Raw genomic sequence first — 27742 nt, 5'->3', positions numbered from 1 at the left:
CCTTTTTTATATTACTCAATGTGAAAAAAAAAAAAAAAAAAAAAAAAAAAAAGAACAAAACCAGAAATTAAGAGAAGTGATGTGTGAGTGTGAGCCCTGACAGGCACACAGGTTTACAGATGCATGAGCTCTCCCATCCATCACAACCATCGTATTCTTTTTAAAAGCAAACATTTTCTGGGCTAAGAAACAGGATGCTGAGAGAAGGACTGAGCTGAAACAAAGAGCCTTTCTCATCCTGGCTATTTGTTTGATCTTCTTGAGATGAAATGAAATATTGAATTGCACCATCCTTTCTAGAAATTACAGCAAATCCTCACATATTTGGATCATGAAATTTGAGCTGCTCTCTTCCTTCAGACGGCTTTTTCATTCTCTGCTTTGCTCTTGCTGTGTCCTGGATGTCTTTTTGATTTCTGTTTCTTAAGAATGGGGCTTAGCTGTGCAAGGCTGTCAGATTAGCAGCACTGCTGTAAGCCCATGATGAAAAGACAGCTAAAATGTGTCAAGCAAGCTGATGCTGGTACATGTTATTCACATCTTGGAGTGTCTAAAAAAAAAAAAAAAAAAAAGAAAATAATTTTGTGTAGGCATTTTTCCTACTATAGAAGAAACTGTATTTCTTTAAGAAGAGACCCAATACAATAAGTGAAAGCTGTGTTTTGTTTATTCTGTTGTCACCCCACCTACTTTGCAAACTACCTTAACTCATTAATTTTATTTTGTCCAGGGTCAAGCAGTCTGTGACTTTCAAAGCTGCCACAAAACGGTTTCAGCCCATCTCCTCTGTCCTTTCCCAGAGTTCTCATTATTCAGTACAAGTTTACTTGCTCTTCCAGGTATTTCATGAGACCAGTGTTCACAGAGAAGAACTTTGGTACAGCTGAGTTGAATTTGCAAGAGGTAAACTGTGGGTGCTATTTAGATTATTGACTTCTGGGAGGAGCATTTAGAAGCATGGGACTTTGGGGGCTTTGGGTGGGGGGTTTCTGCATGTTGAATTTTTGGAAAATAAAACAATGCTACTGCTTTTCTGCTTTTCTCAGTCTTAGCACTTCAGAAACCTGCCTTTGGTAGTTTACTCCCCTGAGCTCTGTTCCTACTACCTACCTCACATGAATGGATCAGGTTTGACATATCTGGCTCTTCCAGATTTAGAGCAAAGAAAGAAAACTGTCATGCTGCATTTGACTACAGTCTGTCTGCATGTGCCATGATCCCCCAAGGCTTCCACCACTATTGAGTGGTCTGTCACCCTGCCAATTATTTTCCCAGACTTGTTTCAACAACCCCAGCTGCCTTTCTGCCAGGTAACTTCTTCCATTACTTACACACTGCTAAACAAACCAATTGCCCTGAACATCTTTAACAAACACACAACAATCTGGCCACAGTCCCACCTCACTTCATTCCACAGAGTAATCACCACCATCTTCTGCAACCTCATTTTCTGGATTTGCAACGATAAAGAATGCATATCTCAGAGCTCCGAGACCCTTAGCTTGCTAGGTCCATTAGTCACTGTGCCTGTTTTAACATAGTGGGCAACTACCATGTAAGTCATGGTTCATGCTGGGACTCTTCACCAGGTGAGTCTCAAGCACAGCATTTACTCAGCTGTTCTGAGGGAGCTGTAGGAAGAGCTACAGGAGCAGCACGTTAGCATTCAAGCTCTTCACAGTGCTACAGATAATGCCAGAAATGCCTTCTGTGCTTCATTTCAGCTTCCAGAAGCTCATGCCAAACAAGGAACAAGAGCTAAGGGTTTGTGCTGGCATCCATTTTGAGAAAGTTATCTGGAGAACAGCAAGGGAGCCAGAGAGCTTGTGAGACCTTCTTTCACTGGGTGAGAGCTTCCTAGGTTCCCAAAAAAGCTCATCTTTCAGAGCCCACAGGAGCTGATCCAGATGCTCTTGGGTAGTTAACCAACAGGTAGTAACTGCAGTAAGATACAGCCCCAAAACAGATCTGTGCTGCATTCACCCGATTCAACATGATGAACACAGACATACTGTCCAGCTGATGCACAGATAACACAGGTTTAATTATCCACAGTTTGATTATCCGGTGTTGACACGGTTTTATGACTAAGTCACTCATGAAATGCTCAGAATCTGGAAGTCCCAACCTCAGATAAAAATTTCCTTGCAGCTACATAAAGTCACAGTATTTTTCTGACAAACTTTGGCTGAGAGTTTTGAGCATTTTTAACTTATCGGGCTTGCAGTGCATTTTACAAGGAGAGTGAAGTCTTAAGGCATAAATCATTGACTTAAAGGAAAACAACTGTGTAACAATATTACAAGATACACAGAACAGGATGCACTTGGATTCCAGTTTCTGTTCATTAGCTCACCAGAGACAAGGATCATAAATCAGAAATAGAGAATGGAAATCAAAGAAAAGTAACAGGAAGTGTCAAAATGAAAACCTGGCAGAAATTACCAATAGGAGGAAAAGAAAAAAGACTCCAGATGTTTTTTAAAAAAATAAAAACCTGGGAAAGATTCAGCGAACAAAAGATCTGCAAGCAGAAAAGAAAAAATGATAGCTTGGGTGGGGGGGCTTCTCCTCTTTCTTTCTCACATACAAGCCAGGTCTAGGGAAGCAAGAAAATATGTATCTACTAAGAAGATGAGGGAGGCGAGGGGGGAAAAAGCCATATAAACATCACCTCCCTTCCTTTCTTCCCATGAAGCACAGCTCTGGAAACTCTGATCCTAGAAATATTTCAATCGGGCTTAGAATTCAAAAGGTTCATTAAATACAGGATTATTACCACGAGAGAACTTGATCACAGCGGCCAGGCTGTAATGTTTAAGGAGCTCCTTATTCACACATACCTACAGGCTGCAGCGCTCACAGTCACACAGTGAGGAGCGTGTGAATTCCAGCCCAGCGCAGCACCAAGCTTTTTCCTCTGGGGCCATCTGCCGGCTTTCGCACAGACGCATCTCAGGACATTTCTGGGGCGATGATTGCTTTATCAGGTACATCGAAGGTGAGCGATGCTGGAGCCATTCGGCATGATTTCTCATGCAGCTGCAGTCCAAGCTGCGCTGGAGGCTGCATCTTTCCATCCGACATGCTGCTGTAACTCCAACTAGCGCACAATTTTTAAATTGGTCTTCTGAAGACTTAAAAAAAAATAAAATAATCCTGCCCCACTTCCAATACTTCCCTTGCCATCAGAGATGTTCTCCCCCCGTCCCCACATGTGCCATATTTAATCCAACAATGGTCCTAAATTTTAATAATTGTGGGGGTAAGGTACTCTAAATCCTTCCTCCAACAAACAACTCCAGCCAACATTAATCTATTCACCTAAGACTTTGTCAAACAAAACCGTGAATGAGGGATTTAATTTGCAGACTGATACTTATAAAGACAAAGTCATTAACTGATCCATATTTAATTTCTTAAAGAATCAAGCTTAGTCAGTAGACTCCTGAATAAAGAATAGATTACATTTTTATTTATACGTGATCATTTCAGGGTAATTTTACCAACAGGCATATATTTGTATCATGCTACTACTAAACTACAGTGTATTACTGTAAACTTGTTTTCAAGCTGCTTAATTCAAGAATGGCTAGAAGGTTAAGGCTATTACTAAAAAAACCCCAACAAAACACCAAAACCAAACAACCCACACCACCCCAGTCAAATCAAACACCTTTCTCCCCTCACCGCTCCAGCATACTTTACAAGTTTTATGACTGTTTGAACAACATTCATAAACTGTATTGTAACATGAAGAAACCTTAAATCCTAGCACATTCCATACAAAAGTAATCTCATGTTTTAAGGAAGCAAAATATCCCCTAGTATTAACAGAAAATTTATGCTGACACACCAACAGCAATTTGCATCTGAAAGGCTTATTAACTTTCAAAAAAATAAGAGTTTTCTCTCCCAAACTAGAGAGACTGATACGCTTTCCAATTTTAAGAGCTCCAGTTGCTATAATTCAAGATTATATAGCCAGGCTATATTTTATTTGCATTTCATTTAAGCATAGAGCTTTTCCACCAGTACTCTTCTGATTCCTAGGCTAGGTTTCTCTATTTAGCTCTGTTCCACTGCAGCCACATGTATTCAGACACAAGAAATGAGGAAAAGCCACTTGCTATACACACCAGTCCAGATCACATGCAGTTTCATGTGAAAGTGCACTGGAAGGTTAAAATTCATCTGACCAAAAGATTTCTAAAAGGAAAATAATTATTTTCTGTGTATTGTTATAGCATCTGCTGCTCTGAGGTGAAAGATGAACAATATGCTTCTTTAGAGATAAAGAAGATCATGATAATGGATGCATTACTGTTAGAAATCCTTAGCAATGCAGACATCAAAAGTAATACTAGGTGTGTTTATGCATTAGTTATTTTCATGAATAATGCTACAAAGCTTTCTAATTATTTCATAATCGTCAAGATGTTGTTGGGGCTCAGAATCACCTCAAATTTCAGACATATCAGAAAGGCCACAGAAGACAAAACAGACATTCTTTGGTTTTGGTATTCTACTGCATTGCAATGATACTTAAACCTCAATATTAAGTCTTGCAAATCGGTACTGTAAAGATGCTGGAGTTCTTAACAAAACAAGCCCTTTTTTATCTGCTGGCTGTTTGTGTAACATATAAAGTAACCCTGTCAAGCTAACAAAACCCAGTGCTTCTCCACAGCCCGCAGCCAATGAAAAATCCCCTCGAGTAACATATCCCAAGAGAGTTCTGGAGCAGTGGGAAGTAACATCTGGGAGAGCGTCTGACCAAAGACCAAGAATGAGGTCTTCATGCTCCTCAGTTGCTTCTTTATCTGGAACGCATGGAGGGTCACCTTTTAGAGCCTTTGTGTTATCCTTTTTCTTCTTCTTCTTCTCCTCTTTTAGCTTCTGTACCTTGTGCTTGAATATATCACGATGTTTGGGTTCTTGAGGACCACAGAAGAGTTTGTCTTTGCTTAGATGCAGCAAGTCATCTTCTGTTGGGATGCAAATCATGGCATGCAATTCAGGGTTCCCTTTTCTCAAGAGGGACAAGTTGACCCATACAAGAGCCCTTGGATAGCTCATCAAGATTGGCAAAAAGATGTCTTCAGTCATATCCTTCTGTCCCAGTCGAGAAATAAGGCGGACTCGCCGGTCTCTTCCAGCAGTGGGATAGCACCAGGCTGATAACTGCATTAGTAGTTTCTCGCTCCTATTAGAAGTTTTTAAAATAAACATCAACAATAGTTGTTAACAAGTAGTACAACAGAAATCCAGCGCCCTGCATATTTGCAAAAGCATGATTAAAAAAAGCCCTGGGACTTTCTGTAACCTTCCAAGCTCGTATTTGTATTACTCTTAGCATAAAAAGAACGTGGGTGAATGGAATTCACGTGTGAGGCTATTTCTTCAGAAGGAGACATTACTTGTTAAAACCCCCAAAACTTGTTAAATCACAAATGCTCTAAAGCCTTCAGTGACATTATAATGCAGTCCAGAACTGCCAACATTTTCTTCCCCTGAAAACTACACAAAAATGAAAGACCTGCATTCAGGCACTTTCCAAACACTGTTGCTGCCCTCATGCGTTGCATTGGAATGCAGGGGATTCTCCATTTTCTTTATAGACCTTTACTAAGTAGTGCAAGAACCACCTGTGGTGATGTATTAGAAAAGAGAATGCAAGCTCATTTACATAGCAACAGCTTTAAAATCACAAACATGAGCCTCTAAAAGCTCCATCTGCCTGGAAGCAGACAGAATATGCCAACTCCAAGAACACACTAAACTCAAGAGTGTTGAAATTTAAAATAATTCAAGAAATTTACTTCATCCAGTCACCAAGTTTGCTGGGGAAAAGCAGAAGGACTTCCACTCAACAGCAAATTCTGATCCACAACAGAACTATTTAATCTCCTCACTGTATTTGGATCAAATAATTTTCTCATCTAAATAATCGCAGCTGAGGTCTTCCCCAATTCATTTTGACATACCTGAGAACAATAAAGTCATTTGTTGTCATAGTTTCACCTCTCTCACCAAAGTCTTGGGTGCCTGTAACATCCTCTGTCTTTAGGGCACCTTCGGAGCTTGTTATTTCCATGGTCTCCTCTGCCTCACCAGTCTTGGGGGAAGCTTCTTTGACCACTTCTTCCTTGGGGTAACAAAAGCTATGCCCTTCAGTTGCACAGCGCTCACGGTGTGGGGATGAAGGTGTAAATTCTCCTGAAGCTTTCATTCTTACTTCCCAGTTCTTTGTCAGCTGCCCCCAAGGACAGACGAAAGGGGACAGAGTGCCCAGCTTGACATAATTTGCCCTTTTTGCAGGTGGACGTCTAAATGATAAATCAAGTAGGTAAGAATATTTGTTTCCTGGGCCCTTATTCAAGTCCCTAGCACTTCAAAAGGCTGTCTACTTTGTCCTGCTGGTCTAATAATGTTTTCTGTTTTCAAAACCAAGTATTTAGAACTGTGCGTTCCCTTTGTAATCTCATTGAACAAGAATTTTATAGTTATACTACTAGACAATGCTGCTGTATTTCTGACCACCATATCCTTTCAGCCATGCTGGATATTTTTATCTCCTGTTACTGACATCGCCACCTTTTCCTCTAAACTTCTCCTACTTTCCCCTCCTAACAGGAAGGGGAACGGACACCAGTTGGTGCAGAGGACACTTCCGGTTACTCCATACTTATGGTTACAAATTCTGTGTTTATTGTAGTGAAAATGAAGGCAAACTTCAGAATACCTGGTATTTAAAAAGTGAGCACTGAAATATACCTCTTCATTCATTTTATTCTTTAACACTTAGTACATACTTTGATGTTCTGCCTTTGCCTTCTCCCACCTCCTCCCTCATTTGCTGCTAAGGGAGCTTTGAAACAGCTTTGTTTATTTTATTGTTATGCAGCCTTGTTATAGCCTTATAACTGAGCATATCTCTGGGAATAGAAGGTTTTAGTTGATTTATATGCCCTGTTAAGCAGAGCTTTTCTGTTAAATATATCTAGGATTCTTTTCTTTTTTATAACACTAGCGAAAGATCTAAATAAAGTCCAAGTCTAAATGAACACAACAGATAATTAAGGGAATATTTTAAGCAGTATTCATTTTTTTCATTCCTGCAATTAACTTTTAAGTTAATATTACCGTTTGAATTTTTCAAGAAGACTGCTTTCCAGTTCTTTGGCAAACTGCATTCCTGCCTGGCAGTCTGGGAAATCATTTGGAGTGTGAGGTGTTCTTTGATATTCAGAATGTTTTAAAGCCTCTTGCAAGCCACCGACTTGTACACCTCGATATATCTGTTATAAAAACCAAAACCCAAAAAAGCAATGTTTGTACTGATTCCAGGCTCCTAACCGAAACAAAATATTAATGTTCCAGTAGCTACTGCCTTAGAAAATGGGAAGTCTGTCACTTTAGCTTTCAAAAAAATAAACTTAAGTATGGTTTTCACAGTTCTAGATGCTCATTTAAACAAAAATCTTAGTCAGGCTCTTTAAATTTAATTCTGAAAAGCTATCAAAAAAACTGAAGAGAATTTCACAGGTTCTGATCTTGTAAGTTGCCAGCAATGTTGTATTACTTCAAAGTCACTGCCCAATTTATTTTAACTATACAATAGGTAAAACTACAATTAATCCCCCTGCACATTCAAAAGCATAAATTCAACTGTGGACATTAAAACTGCCATTTAAACATTCAAAGCAGAATGCTCCAAACAGCACCACAGGAGTATTCAAGCTTAATTCAAACTTTGTGTTTCAAGCTTTCTCTCAAATCAGAGGCAACCAATTTGTTGACAGAGTGGTGGAGATAGCCAAGCTGGAAATGGATTAGCAGCAGGCATGAAATTATTTCTCTTTAGAGGCATATGCCTGTCAAAACACAAAACCAAAGAGCTATAGGCATCAGCTTTCCCTCCTTACTCCCCACTCTGATTCCCTGCTTTAGACTGTCATGTGGGCACACTTATACCCAACAGAAGATATGGAAAGCTATTGTTTATTTCTAAGATTTTAAGACCAAGCTTCTGTCATCAACCAGTTCATACACCCTCATTTAAAGTGGGATTTTGATCCTATAATTGTGAATTGGTTACACAATGTGAAGTATACTCTCTGAAATTGATTATTTTGAACCAAATTATATAATTTTTCATATTACTTGCAATTTGCAATGAAAGTCACTTACAAAAGGAATCCAGAAAGCCATGCCCCAGCCCTTTGGGAGATAGATATCCCAGCCACTCCCCCATCCTGGTCGATCTTCTCCAGCCATTTTCCCTGGCTGCTGCACCAACAGTATGGGAATCTTAGATTCACAAGGACCCAAATCAAGGTGTGATCCAGGTACCAGTAACTGAGCTCTCATATGGTTTAAATCCTGAGAAGGAGGAGACATTTCTCATAAGTTAGTAACCATTTTTCCCTCTTCCAGATATCCACCCAAGATACAGAGAGGAGGTGAACTTATAACTAGGAAAAATACACTAGTAATATGCTACATATTTGAACTGACCTTCATTGAGGCATGAAAAATGTTTTTAGAAAAAAGTACTAAGCACCCTTTTTCTCCCCTTCTTACTTCCATGACCTTGATGGAGAGCAAGTACTGAAACTCAGAGCAAAAATGTACAGCACAGATGAAGGAGGAAAAACAAGTATTGCAACTCGATATTTATAGATTTGTGCACCAGACTAGACTGAACAGGTGCTTTCAGACAGTCTGTCAATACATGGAGCAAATCTGAACTACATCCAGGGAGATGGCAAGAACATTTGGTCATGAAACATTTTCACACAAAGCATGCTGGCACCAAGGCTTTGTCAATCACCAGTTGTTATATTTCATTGTACCACATTAAGAATACATTTATAAAAAAATAGACCATCAGACTGCCTCTTTACGTGTCCTTTCTGCATCAGCTGTTTTATACGGTAAACATTACGTTTTATGACAGCATGAAGAATGCTGTCATGTACAAAATGTGCTAATAACTGTTATGTGCTAGTGTAATATTTTGTAAGTACTCTGCTTTTTTTACACTATGTCAGCCAGTTTGAAAGAGCACAAAACTAATTTTCATAAGGAGAGTATTTTCATTAGAGAGATGTTCTGCCATACAAATATTTTCTCATTTTGATTACAATGATGCCAAAAGTTTATCACCTCTTGTGACTAAATCACCTTTTTACCCATACATTTTATGGTTTACTCCTCCATTGCCAATGGAAATGTCAAGACAGGAGATTTCAAACCTGTAATGGCACATTTAAAGCTCTCTAGATATTCACAGATTATTGCCCAGAATGCCCACAACACGGTGGGCTGCAGTTTAGAACCAGAGGGATTTATTTCCTTTCAACTTCTGCCAATCTTTTGTCAGGAGAATCGTCCTGGCTATGACTGAGAAGTGAATGGCCAGCACTCCTCTGTGCCACTTCATCCCTTTTATCTGCTGCACAAGTCAAGGTGATGTAGGAAAATCCAACTCCAAACCTTTCTGATAAATAAACCTACAACTATTTAGTCTGTAGACAATCCAATAAAGCTTCCTTTTAATTGAATCATGAACAATGGTTGTGCAAGAACATTACACAAAGGCTACAAAATAAACACTTCAACTCAGCAGCTAGATACTTGACATTAGGAAACTACTGCTCTTGGATTTATACAAGTTTCAAGAGTCTTGCTATATGGACTTTATAGACCATTAGCCATTTTCTCCATGGCAATCCACCTTCTTAGTTACCTGCTCCGAGATTTTATTTTCAGTGACGTTCTTGCAGATATCCTGGTCCCAGATAAAGCTGTGTGCACAGTCTACAGGTACACCCTTCAGGTACAGCTGCCTAACTTTATCATTATCTACAAAAGAAGAGAACCTTCAAACAAAATTGAAACAATTCTTGTGGCTTAAGCATCAAATTACCAAAATCACTCCACTATCGTAAGTACAATGAGCAGACAACTAAGGCAACAGACTATTAGAAGCTTAACAAACATCATTGCTTCTGGAATATCTTACTATCGCATGTTTTTCCAAGTACAAAATATGAAGTAAACTGTTAGTTTTAGAAACATTAACCCGGCATTCTCTTACAGGCATTTCTCATTACAAATGACATCACCTTTGTCAATGTAAGTTACATCTTCAGCATGCCACCTTTAACATTCTGGAATTTGACCTTTCAGGCAGAGTGTGAAGCTCAACAGATTTGGTGAAAATCAGAAAGAGCAACATTACAAAGCCTGAAATAAGTCCACCTAAGTAAACTTGTAAGAGAAGTGAGGCTGACCTTTAAGAAATGTACATGTAAGAAATATTTTTATGGATATGACTAGCATGCAACTACTTATTTAGCACCAGCTTCCCACTTTGGATCTTTTCAGGCTCTGCACTTCAAGGAAGGGACTATTCTTTGCTTATGCACAGACCAACAGTTGTATGCATTACTGAAGATAAATAACACTTCTATCTTTAAAACTGATTGTTGAAGTATTAAATAACCTAACTCTTCTTCAGCTTTGCAATCTAACCAAAGTAGAGAAAATGTATACCTACCTTTAGTGATCTATGGATTAAAAGCCTTCAGTGCACATTATGTAATGCATGCTGACCCACATTTTAAGTAAAATAATTCTTACCAATAAAATGAACTTATTAATAGTTCTGTGATTAAAATTTATAGGGACTGCTGCTCATTTTGTCATCTACAACGGATTACATATTAAAGGAACATAAGGTGTTGGGGTTTGCTTTGTTTTTTAAATCACTTAGTATTTCAAAAGAAATTCAGCTAATTTTTCCAGTTAATGTTGACAAAGACTTTGAGCACAGAAGATACTGATTATTCAGCGGTACTAACAATACGATAGGTACTGCCAAACGTAATTTATTTATTTATGATTTATTTATAATTTATTTAAAATCTATAATCTTTAAGATGTCCACGCTACCAAGAGTTTCAAAATCCTTCGAAAGAAATATTAAATACAGCAGCATTCCTGACAGTTTGATGGTGTTATTAAGCTGATACTTGCTATGCATTCTTGCTGATGAGTTACATTTACATGAGAAGAAGAAATACTAAAGAAATTATCAGATTATGGTGGCATTCCTTCAAATTAAGAACAATACAACTGAAAAGGAAATCCTTGCCAATTCCCTGCCAACTAAACCAGAAGAATTCCTTCTCAGACCGAAAATTAAGGACAGGAACCTGAGCATGAACCTAAAAGAAGCTCAACACTCCTAGAGGCAAGGCACAAACCCATGTGTAGGGGTGGTGAGGAATTCCTTCCTGACTCTTACAGATAACCAAGGGGGAAGGGCACATAATTACAAGCAAACCTAAGATAAGGAAAGTGACTTTTCCATCTTCTGTACAGAAAGCATTCGTGGACACCAGAATCTCTTCATGTTAAATTATTTAAACATGTTCTAGTTTCTTCAACTGTAAATTATTCACTGTAACTTTGAATTTTTTTTTACCACTTCTTTTTATTACTACAGTTCAGGCAGTCTATCCTTGCCATATTCTTGGAGTTCTTTACAATTCCTATATTCTATAATGGCATGAATATGGTTTTTTCCACTTTAGAAAGCCCTTTTAAGTCAGTCTCTTTCCATCACCACAGTCCATCCAATATCCTCCTCACCACCCTAAAATATCCTTCTCTGACTTAGTACATTCTTTCTCATTGATCCCCATTGAACTTGGAGAATTTAATCTCTCTACTAAGCATACTATAATTCAAATCATAATCCCAAATCCTCACACCAGTTCTCTTTATTTCTTACCTCTCTCCTGTTTTCTTCAGTCCACATTTTAAGATTGCTCGGGAAATAACCCTACTGATAAATAAGTTGCTGATGATAGTGGAAGTAAGAAGTTAGAGCTAGTAGGAAATAGGGCGTTGTATTACTAAGCACACAAAGCTCAGAGACAATCAGCACATTATCTCCTTCTGCTGGTGTCAGGGGTTAGTGCTTAGACAATAAAGGCAGATAGAGGAAGGTTTTGTCTCATTTCAAGCTGTTGTTCTGATTAGCATAGCTGGTTATCTTAACAGTCTTAGAAGACAGGCCTAAGAGCAAGAGTTCTAATTGAAATTTTTCCTTCCCTCTGTGAGGAAATAGCAGTAAAAGCAAAAATATAAGCACTGCTAGGGAGCAGTTTCAGAGCCATACGTATGCAGGGGTGCATGGCACCAGGACAACTGATGCCAGATACCTAAACCTCTGCAAGAGGTGCGTTTACAGGCAAGGACTCAGGCTCTGTGTCTGCATTCTCCCTGTATGCATCTCATTCACTGGTTGTTTAAAAGCTCCACCATACTCTACATTGAGCAGTTTTTAAGGCAGTGGAATTCACATTCTCCCATAGAAGACAGTAAAAGCGTATCAAAATGTCAGAAGTGTACTTTAAAATGGAGAAAAGAACAGCACTAATTCGCAGCCTTGTAAGCACTGACTGCTTACTGGGAGTCTTGACTTCCAGAAGGCATAAACCTGCTGAGAAGGCAGTGAAAAGTGATTTATTCACAAAATTTCTATCCCCCAGCCTGAAGAAATGAGGACAGCTCTTTAATTAAATCCCATCAGCACTTGTCTATAACACACAGCTTGCACACATGCATATGCATTCAGGAGTGAGAGTAACTGGGCAAGACTGAAATTACCTTTGATTTGTTAGCATGTCACTCACAAGGGGAAAACTACACAGGCATATCTTAGAACAGCATTTAAAAAAAAAAGAGATGGACAGATGTGTATCATTTCACAGATTGTATGGATGACAATCTACAAGCAAAGATGATGGCTGTAACTTACCTAAACTATTCACTCATTTGACAAACAATGCAACTTTTTAAATTAGTAGATTTCCTAAGAAAATCTGTTAGCTTTTATACAACATTAAAGAACAAGAGAAGCTAAAGCACATACAGAATCTGCTAACATATGCAGTGCCATTTCAATCTTACTAATACTAATCCTAATAGTATTTGAATATCCGGGAAGCAAAAAGGGGAAAAAAAAGTTTGGAATACAGCAAGGGTTCCTTTTTATTGCTCAATCAATATGACATGTCATTAAGGCAAATGAATGACTACTAACATTTCTTGAGTAAAGATCAGCTCACTATATTACCACATCTCAGTAAGGTTACAACAAAACCAAGGCTCAGAAAGTTTATGTAGTTCTAAGGCTCATAAAAAGATTTTTTCTTACAGAAGGGGAAAATACCACCCAAATGGAATTACAGATCTTAGAGAAGTCTATGTTTTTTGGGGTGGGTGTTACTGTGGAAATGTTGGTAATACTATTGCTGTAGTGATGTATACTAATGTGCCATGATTAAATTCCCTCCGGTTTTGGTTAAACAAATTGCCCTTCAAAAAAACTGAAGAGGAGTATAGTGCCATTTCTGGGTCACTCTTGACAAAAGAACCAGTAGAATGAGGGGACAGAACTGATTGGAAAAATGCTGGCAAAAATGCTAAATCAAAACTAGAATAATCTTTGGGAACATGTTGCTTTTGATGAAATTCTTGCTGGATATTTCAGTAATCTGACTCCAAGTGTGGCCAATAACAGGGTCCTGGGGAAGAGTACAACACTAGAATCAGTATGTAGTGTGGCATTTCCTCACTCTACCAGTTCCTAGCCACTTGGGGCTTACAGACTTTTTCAGTTAGAGGTGATTCTTTTGCACTGAGTGGCCTTCAGTAGGTTCTCCTTCATACGTTTAACTGATTTTTTAACTCCTGCAAACCTGCCAGGTAATCAGGGAGGCTTATAGGAAAAAGGAATAAATCTAATTGGCATATAGAGGCAGTGAAATATGCAACAAGACCCCACGCTCCAAGGGGATTACAAACTAAGCTGACAGAATTCAGGAAGACCTTACAATGGATTCTGAAACAGTGAACAGTGGCAAGAAAGCATAATGCTTGCACAGAGAGAACAGATTACACATAAAATGCATTCTGCACAATAACTGATTATGTCTAGGCTTCCTCTCATTAATACATATGCAATTTTACTTTTTCTTTCAAAGCCACCAAGAATTAAATGCACTTGAATGCTTTCCCCTGACTAGAAAATTATAAAAGCATCCAAGCTTAATAATCTAACATGGATTAATTTTCTAGAAGTATTTAAAAAAATTTAACTTCTCCACTTTTAACTATTTGAACAAGGAGGCCCATTAAGGCAGAGATATAGCACAGGTAGTAGCTGTCACATAGCCAGCTACAAATTAGGTTAGGAACAACAGTCTTTGGAGAGTAACAATAGCCTCTCCTTCCAACTAACACGTAGGAATACTCAATGTGGAAGACAGTAGAGCGGCAGTTAGACCTCAGTTCTGAGTTTCTCAGGTAGGACAGATGAACTATGATGCCACAGGATTCCCCCACTGCACACGTAATAGCTACACAAGAGATTGTGAATGATCATGTAACTCCTCCCATACGGCATTAGGAAGTCACTCAGGTGGGAAACGTAGAAAACAGCAGCCACTTTCCCTGCTGAACCATTAGTCCTTCCTATTCTCTCCTTAACTGCTTCTTGTAGGAGGGCTGCCCTCTCCTTTTCTACTCCCTTACCATGATGTCCTTTTAATTTTCTACTAGAAGACAGCTGTATTGTCCGTCATTTTCCATCCTTCTGCCTACTCAACTTATTTAGTAGTGTGTAACATCAAGCCCTTTAGCAGAACCTAAATTAGAAGGCATCATGCAGTTTACCTTTCCTTGTTAGCTGAACAAGGACCTTCCCCCTCTCCTGAATAAAAGTCAGAGAGGACAGATGCAGTTTTAGGTTCATGATGAAACAAAAAAAACCACTCAGAAGTGAACCAGAAAGCAACACTAGCTTTTCTGAATGTTTGTGGTTTAGAAGACTTTTCAAGTGAAGGATAACACCAAGTAGAAAAGATCTTGAAGATGGCCATTTCTAGCCAGCCAGATGAAAAAAGGCATAGGTATTTTCTTCCTCTTGACTCCCTATCTTACATCATTACCTCTTTACATTGGCTCTCCTTCCTGAGGGACAACCAGCTCTAGCAGTGGGAGAGAAACTACTATGAGACATTTGCAATGCCTAGATGCCTTCTGCTGATCTTTCCTTCTTGAACACACCTTCACAGACATGACAAGCAGAATGAAGGGAGCCAAATTACTTCTTGTAGTTGCTAACTCCTCTACCAGCTCAAACCAGTACCTGTAAACAAGTGCTATATAGCTCACCTTACTTCTCAGCAGGAAGGAACCAAAGTAGAGGTCATGTATGCTGCAGCATTTCCAACAGGAACATTAATGATGACAAAGTTAGCTGAGCAGAACTAATTAACAGGAGAAAGGCTGTTCTAGATACAGAGGGTAGAACAGGAGGAGGTAAGAAAACCCAAATAACAGAGAGCTGTGCAGAGAACTAAAAGGCAGTAACTGAAATAGGTGTTCAAACTGATTTAAGTAAAAAGGCAAGACTAGATTATTCTAGTGTCTTGTAAACACACCACCAAGGAAATGAAGTATGGTCAAGTCTTGGGAACCTTCAACTTGTCCTATTTGCTACTGCTTGCTAGCTGGCTATTATGTTTCTCATATTAGGTGAGGCAGTATGTGTCCAGTCAACCTAATTGGAAATGCCTACACAGCACTATACAGAAGTGCCATTGTATACTGTATATGCTCTTGCACATTTTTCAAGGATATTCACATTCAACTGAATTTGAATTTTGCACTGAAATATCATGTAAGTCAGCATTGAAACCAAAGTTTCAGAAGTCGTGCTTGCATGTTTCATTTTTTAGCATAACCACCATCTTGGCCATCTGAAATACTAATCTCGCAATGGTAATTTTTTTTTTTTTTAGCGGAATCGCAACTTTCATCATTGTAGGACTATCAACCAGAAACAGCGGATAACTTCTTGGAAAGATAAACAGCATCAGGAAGACTAAACACCAAACAGAAACTTACTAAGTATCTTTTAGCACCTGGTTGGCCTTGCCAGGATTCGAACCTGGATCATCTGTATGGTCAGACAGAGGCTTCCACTGAGCACAAGACCAGCTTTGGTGCATGTCCCTCCCTCACAACTGCTATTCTAAAACCTATGCAACTTTCAAGCTGTTTCTGTTCTGCCAGGGGCTGTGGAAAGGGGAAGGAAACATTCTGAAATCAAATGCTAGAGGAAAACAGCAAGAGCCAATCAGTAGAAGATGACAGTAAATGAAAACAGAAGTGTAGAGAGAAACTGAATCTCTTGCCTTTGGCAGTTCCACCAGATGCATAATATAAGCAAGGCATTTTACCTTGGTATTTTTCAAAGTCTGGCACGGCTTTTGTCTTCTTTTTTGGCAAATTGACTCGAGGATCTCCAACAGTGAGGCCCAGTATTGTACCTGGTGGCATTTCTGATGGTGAACTTATCCCTTTAAAAATACACAGATGAACATTGCCATGAAACCACCAATTAAGTTGTGATCTTTTTCTGCACTACTATTTTGTGCATTTTTGCCTGCAGGGATGTGACACCCCTGTAAGCCAGAGAAGCAATCCAGAGTACTCAATTTAACATGTTCTGAAAACTCATCAATGCTTGTTAAATGTCCAGTAAGAAAAGACAACAATAGCAGCAAGACTTAGTTTGCAATTACATTTATGCTTAACATAGAAGTAAGGTCACTCTCACAACTTACAGACTCAATTCATCCTTTGCATTTGGCACATCTCTTAAAAAACGAACAACCTTTGTTTTATACTTGTCTTCCAGAAAAAGGAAATGAAAAAGTCTTTTTTAAAAGTTTTACCTCATCTCTGCCTAACTGCCTCACATTGGATAGCTCGAGTATAGTGTGAGATCTACCAAACCCAGTTCCTTACCTGCTTCAGTGCTAGAAAGTGAGGAAATGGTGTTAACTTTACGATACTTTACAACTCAGCCAAATACACAACTGTTCATTAGAAACAAAAAAATATAAAGCAAGGTATAATACTTTCACCTTGGGTAGGAGCCTACCATTTTATCTGTGGAGGTATTGTACAACTTATTGCCTTAATTTGGTGTGTATTGGGGGAGAGAGTGAGAGTATATGTCAGACCGTATATACCATCAAAAACCTCAAATATAAATTCATGAAGATAAGAAACAAGATTCAGTTTATCTATTAAAGAGTTTGGACTACACAGAGGGTTAAAATTCCCAATGTAACATTTCTCATAGCTTTGACATGTCACCATAATTACCCAAGCACACGCTCAATGGCATCACTCTCTTGATCAAGCAAAAAATAAGCTTTTCCAAACGGAAGTCAACTTATTAGCATGCCAGTTTTGACCATTAGAGTTTAAGAGTTTCCCCTTCCTCCCATAGTACCCACATGCCCGAATACCTTCTAATAGTTCAAAGATAGCACTTTGACGTTGATGAAGAGATACTTTTTCAGAGTCCTTGCAGTTTTCTACCCACCAGTTATTCAGTTCTGTCTCTGAATCGGCCATCTCCTGGAAAACATCCACCATCTCTTAATTAAACTCAAGTGGTTATTCAGTATTTTCTATCAGTATGAACTCACTCTCAGTTTGCCTTGACCACTACAGTCACTTTCTTCCTCTTCAAGTTTCAAACCAAAATCATTTTTCCCTGATGCAGTCTATTCCTATACTCCACTTTACAGTAACGCCCAATAAGCTGTTCAGTTTAACCTGTGTTCCAAAAATAAACAAAGCAATCTACAATGCTTCCTAATTCTGTGGCTAATTATTTCTTAAAGAAAGACAGAGATTTCATGACCTCATCATGTTTGCTGCAAGAGACAAAAAAAAACCCCATTACCTCAGTGATGCTATGTGCCAAGAGGTGGACAAAATACTAAATCCTAGAGAAATTGCATGTTTGATTGAAAACACAAAAGTTTTCTATACCTTACATGTCTTTAGCTCTAGGTGCCCTAGCTCATTGCTCGAGAAACATGATCTATGGTTTGTCAAAGAGAATATGAATTATTCTGGACCTCTCAGCAGAATACACCACTACAGCAGAAACTACATAGCCTGCTCAACAGCACCATTGCTTCTATTTTCTTCCTACCCCCACTTAAAATCCAGATTGGAATTCTTCCCGAGATCAGTGTTAGTCAAGAGGCTCACTATAGAGAAGCTAACAGAGTAGAAATACATAGGTTAGCCTTTATAATAAGTACGGCTAGATAGTTTATGATTCTTTCTAGCAAAAACAAGTTTGCACATTCTAGAAACCTTATCAAAATTACAATAATATCCAAACTGCCAACTTCCTTACTGTTTGGAGAGAAGCAGCTTTCAAGGTCTCTGTAAGGACGGAGTGTGATAATGGGCCAATCAGCCGATATCTGAGAATCTCCATGGTTTTATCACTGAAACAGGAAAATTTCAGGTGAACATACAATTGTTAAACACACAATTTTTTTCCCCACTACTGTTAAGCCAGAATTCAGCTATGTTAAGTGGCTAAGGGTCGCAGTTTCTGACTCTACTATGAACAAACCTGATGACAATGCCAGTAGACTGCGAGATCCAAGAGTAGGACTGGAATGGATCTCTAGTGCCATCACCAATTATTTTTTTCACTGGCACAGCTTTTTCTCCTTCTTTATCCTCCTTCTTTCTTTTCTTGCCAAGGGTCAGAACAACATCCATTCGTTTTTCCTCTTGAATTGATGTTGCAACAGGCTCAGGAATATAGATTTCTTCAGGCTCTGAACACTGAAAAATTGCTTTTAACTCTCTCAGTATGTCCTTACGAAAAATGAAAAGTTTGGATTAGGATGATAAGCAGTGCCTTGCAAAACTTAAGTACAGTTTTAAGAATCACACCTACGATTTTATTTGCCTATATGGATTTAAGAGAATAAACTTCATTCTGCTGAAGTCCACGACTTGCTAGCAAGAGCTGAAAGTAATACTGAATATTGCTAAGAATTTATTCTCACTCAAATCAACATAAGAAAAATTGCCAGCGCACAAATTTTTACTTTTTTTTATTTTTTTAAAGTTCAGAGCTAAGTATCAGATTATGTTTATCTGTGATGAGACTAAACTTAGCCTGTTGGGGGTGCCAGTGGGAAGGATGTGAATCAAGCAACATCATATTGCAAATGTATCCTGAAGCAAGTGAGACTAGAAAACTTTTAAGCTCAAACACCAGAAAAAAAAAACCTCAGAGGCATGTGCAAGCTTTATAAAAATAAGCTGCAGAATATTAACATTGTTAGAGCAGAAACAGTCTTCCAACTTTTAATTCCTAAAGCCATGTATTATATCCAGTGCTTCTACACTTTTGAGAAGGTATCTTCAGCATTAAAAATGTACAATGCATAAAGAAATCAAGAGTTCAACTATATAGAAAAAAATACCTGTTTGAGAGCTGGATGCACCCAGATCCACAACTGTCTGTTTTCAGACCCATCCCTGGGTTTCCAAAGAAATGTAACAGGACCAAGCATATCCTCAGGATAGTGATCTGCTCGGTAAAGATTCAGGGAACCCTCGAATCTCCCAGACAGACAACAAGTCTCTTCAAATGTTAATCCTATAGAAGAAGATACTTATTGAAAAACAAAATATTCTCTTGTTTAAAAAAAAAATAAAATTGAAATTCAGTCTGGCTGCTGGGCTGCTAATGCTGTACCACAATTAGTTTATTAATAAGCAACTGAAAATAAGATCTAGTCCTAGTAGGAGACATTTTAATTATGTTTTTCAACCAAAATCACAACTCAGTATCAGCTGTGTTACTACTACTGAGATTGGTAGGATATTAGAAAAAGAAGAGGATGGGTCATCCTTTAGTCTATTCAGAATCTTTTTTGAAGTTGTCATGGTTTAACACTAGTCAGCAACTAAGCACTACACAGCTGCTTGCTCGTTGCCCTGTCACCCAGTGGGATAGGGGAGAGAATCAGAAAAAAAAAAAGAAAAGTAAAACTTGTGGGTTGAGATAAAGACAGTTTAATAGGACAGAAAGGAAAAAAATAATAATTATGATGATGATTATAATAATAAAAGAATTAGAACATACAAAACAACTGATGCACAATGCAGTTGCTCACCAATTGCCAACCAATGCCCAGTTAGTCCCTAAGCAGTGATCCACAACCCCCCCCCAGCCAACTCCCCCCAGTTTATATACTGGGCATGACATCACACGGTATGGAATACCCCTCTAGCCAATTTGGGTCAGCTGTTCTGGCTGTGTCCCCTCCCAGCTTCTTGGGCCCCTCCAGCCTTCTTGCTGGCTGGCCATGAGAAGCTGAAAAAAGAGTTGACTTGGTATAAACACTACTTAGCAACAACTGAAAACATCAGTGTGTTATCAACATTCTTCTCATACTAAATCCAAAACATAACCGTATACCAGCTACTAGAAAGAAAATTAACTCTATCCCAGACCCAGGACAGAACTATATAAATTTTACCTGTGTCAATGCTACATATTCGTGCAAGTTGCTTCAGTAGCTCATTCTCTTTACCAGTCAACTCCAGGCAACAATAATATGATAAGTCCTGAAAAAACAGGATAATGGTAAAGTGAGAATAACTCTTGAAAGTGAGCCTGGCAAGGAAGAACCAGACAGAACTTCACAATTTACACTGAAGTAGTAATTTTTCATTCACTAAAATTTGTGTCAAACAGAAAGAAGTTTTCTTTTTTTAGCTTAAAATTGTTAGTTATAGGAAAGCTGTCAGGCATTTCTCATTTGAGGGCCAACCTGCCTCTCAAACCAACCGACAAAAAGGGACATGGAACAAAGTGCCTGTCTTCAATAGCATCCTGCTCAAGAAGATAATGCAGGGATTAACTGAATCTCTTAGCTCGAGAAGACTTAAGATGTAGTATTTCAGTCATAGTTACCATAAGACTCTTCTAAAGGTTCATCTTGTTCTCTCTGATACTCACCAACCTTCATTACAATTTTGAAATCACTCATTTCATACTTAGCAGTTATTAACTTAGCTGACAGAACAGTACTTCAAAGAGACACAAATATTCATTATAACTGAACAGTTGATTACTTCACTCTGGCAAAATAACAAAGAAAACAGATGTAAACATGGTACCTGAAGAAGGCAGTGTTTTGTCATGGCTCGGTAACAAGCCCTGTAGCTCTTCTCCGTAGGGCTATTTCCTAAACAGTATCCCCACTTCTTTACCATATGAAATCTCTTTGCATGCCAAATATGTGTCTCCAGCCAAATATTCTTTCTTTGCCTGCGATTAAACTCTGCTACCAAATTTATGTGGCGTCTTCTAGCTTTGCGGCATTTAGTCTTTGACTGCTCTTTTTTTTGATGTACAGCTTTCTCTGCCTGTTTTTACAAGAGAAGATATTGAAGTAAATCTCAAAAGGACAAATTCTGTAGAAGAAAAAGGCTGACATACATAAGGATACAGAAAGCACTAGCATTAGGTTATACTTTATTCTTATGTTAGTTCTTCACAATTCTTGAGGCTAACTAACAGTTTGAAACTTTATACACAAGCCCTATCCACGCAAGTGGATCAGGGTTTGACTGAAACCCATAGATAAACCAAAATCCCCACACATTCAGAAACTTACCAGTGAACAGTAAGATCTGCTACTTCTGTGTGAAGTTTTTGCCCAACATCAGTATATCCACAAGAACAAAAGAACAGGACATTAGGAACACCTGGAGATTTGAGCTCATACGGAAGCAGTATGGACTCTCGGACTGCTAAGGTAGGACCTGAAGGATTCTACAAGGTGTAGAAGTGAACAAGAAAGGACTGTGGTGATGTCCTGACCAAATTCCTGATAAATACTCAGTCAAGGCCTAAATTATTATAGGTGAATGCATGGCTGGAGAGGAAGGCTTGACTCTCTCAATCAATGTTTGATTTGCCTTTTTGTGAAGAGAACTGGTAGAAAGAAATAAGGACTATAAGACACACAAAAAAATTCTTAGGATGTCCTTTGTAAGCTCACAAAAAAATAAAATATGTTCCCATCAGAGCCATCATTCCACCACAGAGAAGGCAATATAAGCCACTGGACCAATGGTATGTGACTGGTTCAGAAAGACAATTAGAGAAAAAGGAATGCGGTATTGTAGATGAAAAAATGTATGTCTTTAAGCTTATGAAGAGGTAAGAGATGGTCTAAGTAAATTTTTGGATGAAAATGGTCATGATAAAGGATCTAAGAAAAAGGAAGAAAATGTAGCAGAATCAGGACAGTTAACTTTGAAGAAGCAGACTTCAAACACTGAAAAGTAATAGGCAGAACCTCTACAAAAGTAAATAGCACAGAAAATATGACAAGCTGTGACAAAATATGAGACAAAACAGCCAGTACAAACACACAAACTACACCAAAAAACTGAGAAAACATAGCAAAAGAAATACAGCTGCACCTGGGCCAATTAAATAATCTCAGAAATCCAAGAATCATACAAGGAGTGGGAACAAGGATGGAAGAATAAGTGTGAGTATGTACAGAGAAGTTAGAAAGGCTATCACGTGAAAGGAGTTAAAAAAGCAGGACACAGAAGAACCAAGCATAAATATTAAAGAAATCCAGATTATTTAAGAAGGATAGAGCACATAACTAACTACACAAAACAGCCCATGCCTTCCTCCTTCAGTTCTCAGAAAACAGGCCAAATCGCATCTCTTGTCACAACTAACAAAGCAAAAAGAATGCCAACCAGAGCAGTAAAAGAATAAATACAGGTTATGAAGATCCAATAAAACATGCCCTAAGGAACACGTGAGAAGTACCCAAAGCAATTTCTGAATTATGAACAATTATCTTCAGGAACTCAGGGTGGAGTGGATAAGGTCTCAAAGAACTTAAAAAAGACAGTGCAAGGAAAATAGAATGCAAGAAATACGCTCATCAGTCAACCTTAATACATAGAAAACTTACCAAGCAAACTCACTTGATCACTTTAAGAAGTGTCTAGAGACAATAAAGTGATCAATGCTAAACATCAGACAGATATCCTGCTGAATCAATTTTTAATATTTTTTTTTTCAAAAACACACAGGAAGGCACAGTGGGTAAGGAGCCAGTAACTCCACAGGAGTGTTCTGACTAAACATTGAGATACTGCCACAAAATGAGAGAGTTTCATGAGCAACCAGGAACAGTCAATTACTAAGTCTTAAGCTGCACACAGCCTGCCAACAAGTCCAGCGTACCTCCCATGTTTGAGCTATAACACATGAACCATTGCACCAGTCATGAATGGGCTGTGCTGGCTTGAGGCTGGCAGGGTCACAGTCCACAGCTGTGGTGGGGTGCAAGGCAGACAAGTGTTACTGAGGAATCCTGGATCACCTGGGATCAATGCACTGCCTGAACCATCCCTCCTGCAGTGGACCCTTTCATCATTTTTACTCTAATAACTTCTCAAGATGTCAAATAATCACAAAGCCAAGTGGTTAGTGAGATCTACTTGAGCTGCCATCTAAAATGTAGGTATTCCTGCTTTTTGAATCCAAATGTCAGTCAAAGTTTGAGAACCTGTGTATGCAGGGAAGTTTTGCAGATAAGCTCAGGTCTGAATATTAATAAATGTACAGCTGAACAACGTGCAATAGCTATGCCCACTACATAATTTATCAAATACTATAAAACACACTTATACCTCTTTCCTGGCAACCTCTTGGAGCCGCCTGGGTAGGCGTTTAATATTGTGACTCATAGCTCGCCTTCGCATATGCCTAGGTAGAGTCTGGAAAACTAGAGAGTTTGAAGACTTCTGTGCAACTGCTTTCAACATGGCATTGATCTCAGCAGCACGAGCTTGAGCAAAGGTAGACACTGGAATGAAAAGAACTGCATCAGAGCATGACGAGAGGCAAAGATCAAAGAAGGGGACACTACGTAAATTACTGAATTCCAGCAGAGTATTCCTAGTACATCCATCTAATGACTCCCTGAGATAAAAATACTGTACACTATTACAGAAGAAATTTCAATTCTTTAGACATTCTGAAGCTTACAGATATGGTTAAGCAAATATTTATATGCAAATTATTCTGAAAGTCATGGTATAACCAACAAGTCCTATTTGCATTAAGTACTTTATTAAATTAGAGTAGCAATCTTTTCAGATGATATTCAGAGTTGAAAAAAACTTCAGCACGGAAAAAAAGGAAGCAGTAATCATATTAGAGACTGTTTTAAAATGATCAAATAAATTGGTCTTGTTTTATGCTTATGGAAGTGTATCTACTATCAGAGCACTGCTACATTTTGAAAAGCTAATCTGCTCTCCTAAGAAAACATTCTGTTAGATTAAAAGTTGTCTTTAACTCACATCATGGGCAAAACCAGTTTCACTGACTACATTAAAAGCAGATGACTCTCAGCACACATTTTGCTGGCAAACAAAAACCAAAATGCATATCCTTCATTACAAGTAAGTGCAACTTTTTAACTCAGAAGTCTGAAATGACTCATTGAACAAAACTGATCATTTATTCCAGCACACAACTACTTCTGTATTTTGGAGAAAATTAGGAAAAACAGAACATAGCATCAGTTTTAATTTTTGCTCTTGCACAAAAACAGACAGCAAACTCAATCACCAGCAAGTTACCCTGGACACATAAATTATGACCTTTTTCTTATATACAAACCTGTTATGTATTTTGGCATTTCCTCAGAAACGCTCTGGCATCCTCCTTGCCATCCTCCCCTTCCTCGGCCTCTCTCTCCTCTATTTTGCCCTTTTGGAAAATATTGGTCTTTCCTGTAAGAAGGCCCAGATGACTGATTCGAAAATTTCTGCTGACGATACTGCTGCTCAGAACGAACATCTCCTGGAGAGTTTAGAGATGAAAACAGGTAACAGAAATACAAAGCAGTTTGAGTAAGTGATAACTATACACAGTCTTTCCTCATAAGATTGCATAGCACATTCCTCCTTTTATATTTAATATATGCACCTGAAAAAGCCATCAGAAATCCGAAGAGTTAAATTCTTTTTTATCGGAAGAAATAAAATTTTTGCACTGTCCTGCAGCAAGCCTTCAGTAGATTAAGTAACTTTTGCACATTCTGAAAATGCTACCCAATCCAGACTTTTCTTCCAATACTCTATCAGACCCAATAGGAAAGACCTGACTAAAATTGGTCTATGCAACATCAGTAGTGATTTTTACTATTGTCTATTCACGGTTTTAGTACTAAACAGGCAAAGTTAATATTTTTCCCTCTCACCCCTTTATTTTTTTTCCCATAAGCAAATGTATTCTTGTCTCACTTACATGTATTTCTGTTACAGCAATAAATAAGGTAAGCATGATACATATATGTTGGTGCAATAAGTTATTTTTCTGGTACAGGCATTTAAATCAACATTGAAATTAAATAACTAAAGTCTACAGTAAGCTTCCTAAGGTACTGAAATACCTTTAAAGAGTGATAAGCACCTAACAGTACTTCAAGTCCATATTTAAAGATTAGTTTCTATTTAACCTATTCAGTTAAGTCTTGGTTAGATTTCTAGTACTACTTGAGATATGGTTCTCAGGCAACTCATGCTGGACAACTGGACTAAGAAGGGCCCAGCCAGCCATTCCCACCACCCCACCCACTGCATCAAGATGAGCGCTTGAGGGAACATGGGCCATACAGCTCAGGGTGCTTCTGCAGTGAAAATCAACCTGTCTGTCAGGAGAAATGGGGTAAGAGATTAAAAAAATCAGTTTTCAGGTTGATCAGCTTCTTAAACAAGCCTATCCTGTTGTCCCAAAAATGCTACCATTGGCATGAGGAACAGCAAGGAGCAGATTCACCTCCAGCATCATCAATTTATGTGAACTTAAAATGGCAAAGAACCTCCTTTTTCCATTTCAAATCAGCATGAAGCTGAAGTTTTATGTTCAGCAGCAATGCTGTTGCAGCCCCGATGCAACCACACATCATGCAGAACCTCAGTAATTCAGATGAAAGAATAATTTGAGGTGGAAACAGAACCTAGTTTTTCTGTGGAACAACTCCCTGAGCTGGGTTCTCCACATGACTGAGAGCAGCACTGTCCAGACAGTGAGGTGGGTGAAGGCGAGAAGGAAATAGCTGGGAGAGAGGGGTAGATGCTGCCTCAGTCAGAAAATCTGTGTAGACCTACAGCCCAAGTCAATCGTGGGAGGGTAACCTGACAGCAATTAACTCATATCACAAACACACCCTTTCACTACCACATTTGCCTTAGAATGGAAGAACTAAATGGAAGATGGAAGAGTGTTTCAAAAGACAGTGACTGACTTAATAGCTAAAGAAAAAATAAGTTATTTCAGGTACTATCTAGATCCATAGTTTTATAACTACTATTTAGATTGTTGTCTTTCCTGTTTCTACAAAATAGCCCTGTAAAACTGAGATACTCACACTACAGAAGAACATTATAGGGATGAAAACGCATGCTATTCAACAGGACAGAAGAACATAACCACGTAATCTTAGAAGGTCCCTGCTACACATAAAGTTAGAAAAATGTGTTTAATCTGGCAATGCTCCTGTAATGATATTCCAAAATCTTCAGACAGGGCTGACCATAATTTGCTATGTCATTCTGTCTGCTTAGGAACTCTTCAGTCACCTACACAGACAGTGACACTTAAGCGTTTTTTTGTTCAACCACAAAGATGCAATTTGTCAACTTCTGAAGGCCTCAGAGTAACAAGCCCTGCTCTTATGTGTGCTTTTTCTCCTGAAATAATATAGGTAACAAAATAAAAACATGAAATGGGGGGTGTGGGTGTGGAAATCAAAGTCCGTTGAAGCATACAGGACCGCAGGTCAAAACACGCAGACTAAAAAAGCATCTGGCATACAGGTTGACAGGATCCTTCAGTCTTCAGCTGCAAAGGTTACCTGTGCACAAAATGCTCCAGCAATGACCTAGCAACACTGCCATTTTAGGGAAACACCTTACTGCCTCCTGCCAATACTATTCCATAGATACAGGAACCACAAAGGCAAATAGGTTGGGCATGCTGATCTGACGGAAAAAACAGTGCATTTATCATAGGGACAGCAGGCTAAACCAGCTCCTCCCGCGGCTCCTAGGTCTGACAGAAAAGAGAAGGGAGGTCACTGGGTGGGGTGTAACATTCAAATGCAGTTTAAGACGAGAAATCGCAGCGCCCGGAGAGGGATTTGTCGTGTAACCGAAGGGATAATGCAGAGAAGCACGTACTGACGAGATTTATGGTAGAACCAGAGCTAAAGAAGTCAACAGCAGGGGACCAAGCCCTGGGGCGCTCCCACACCGGGCACGCCTCGCCGGCCGCCGGGGCTGAGGGGGACACCCAGCCCTGAGGCGGGGGGGGGCACTCCCTTCGCGGTCACCCACCCCGGCCCTGGGCAGGGGGTCCCCCAGCCGTACCTGAGGGCGGGCAGGCTCTGCTCCCGCCGCCAGGGAAGGGCCCCGGCTCTGCGGGAAGGGTCACGCTAGCCGGCTGGTTCCTCATCTTCTTGGCCCGCTTCTTCTCCCTCGCCCCAGACATCTCCGGCAGGGCCCGCGGCCTGCGGGGAGAGGCCTGAAGACGGCCGGCGGGGGCTGCCGAGCCTCTCCGTAGCGAGGGAGAGGCGCGGAAGGGCTAGTGAGCGGTGCAGCCGCGGGCGGAGCGAGCGCCGGCACCGGCCCGGTACTCACCCGCGGCGCGGCCTCCACTCACTACACGCGGCCGCCAGAACCCTCGCACCGCGCA

General features: G+C 39.3%; 1 protein-coding gene across 1 annotated transcript; it reads right to left on the bottom strand.

The window, feature by feature from the left end:
• Positions 1 to 254: 254 nt before the first annotated feature.
• POP1 (POP1 homolog, ribonuclease P/MRP subunit) lies at positions 255 to 27715 on the bottom strand. The gene is made up of 16 exons (XM_049825503.1): positions 27418 to 27715; positions 24665 to 24847; positions 23668 to 23843; positions 21115 to 21363; positions 20472 to 20559; positions 19410 to 19585; positions 18542 to 18792; positions 18317 to 18410; positions 17409 to 17520; positions 16329 to 16448; positions 9755 to 9870; positions 8194 to 8385; positions 7147 to 7301; positions 5988 to 6329; positions 2844 to 5206; positions 255 to 550 (listed from the first exon to the last, which is right to left on the bottom strand). The coding sequence occupies exons 1-15, from the start codon at positions 27536 to 27538 to the stop codon at positions 4546 to 4548; spliced, it is 3036 nt and encodes a 1011-aa protein (XP_049681460.1). The 5' UTR covers positions 27539 to 27715; the 3' UTR covers positions 255 to 550; positions 2844 to 4545.
• Between the last annotated feature and the right edge of the window lie 27 nt (positions 27716 to 27742).

Source organism: Accipiter gentilis, chromosome 2 (assembly GCF_929443795.1).
Source record: "Accipiter gentilis chromosome 2, bAccGen1.1, whole genome shotgun sequence".
Lineage (NCBI taxonomy): Eukaryota > Metazoa > Chordata > Aves > Accipitriformes > Accipitridae > Astur > Astur gentilis.
The sequence above is the reverse complement of the archived record's forward strand: the minus strand, read 5'-3'. Positions and strand labels throughout refer to the sequence as shown.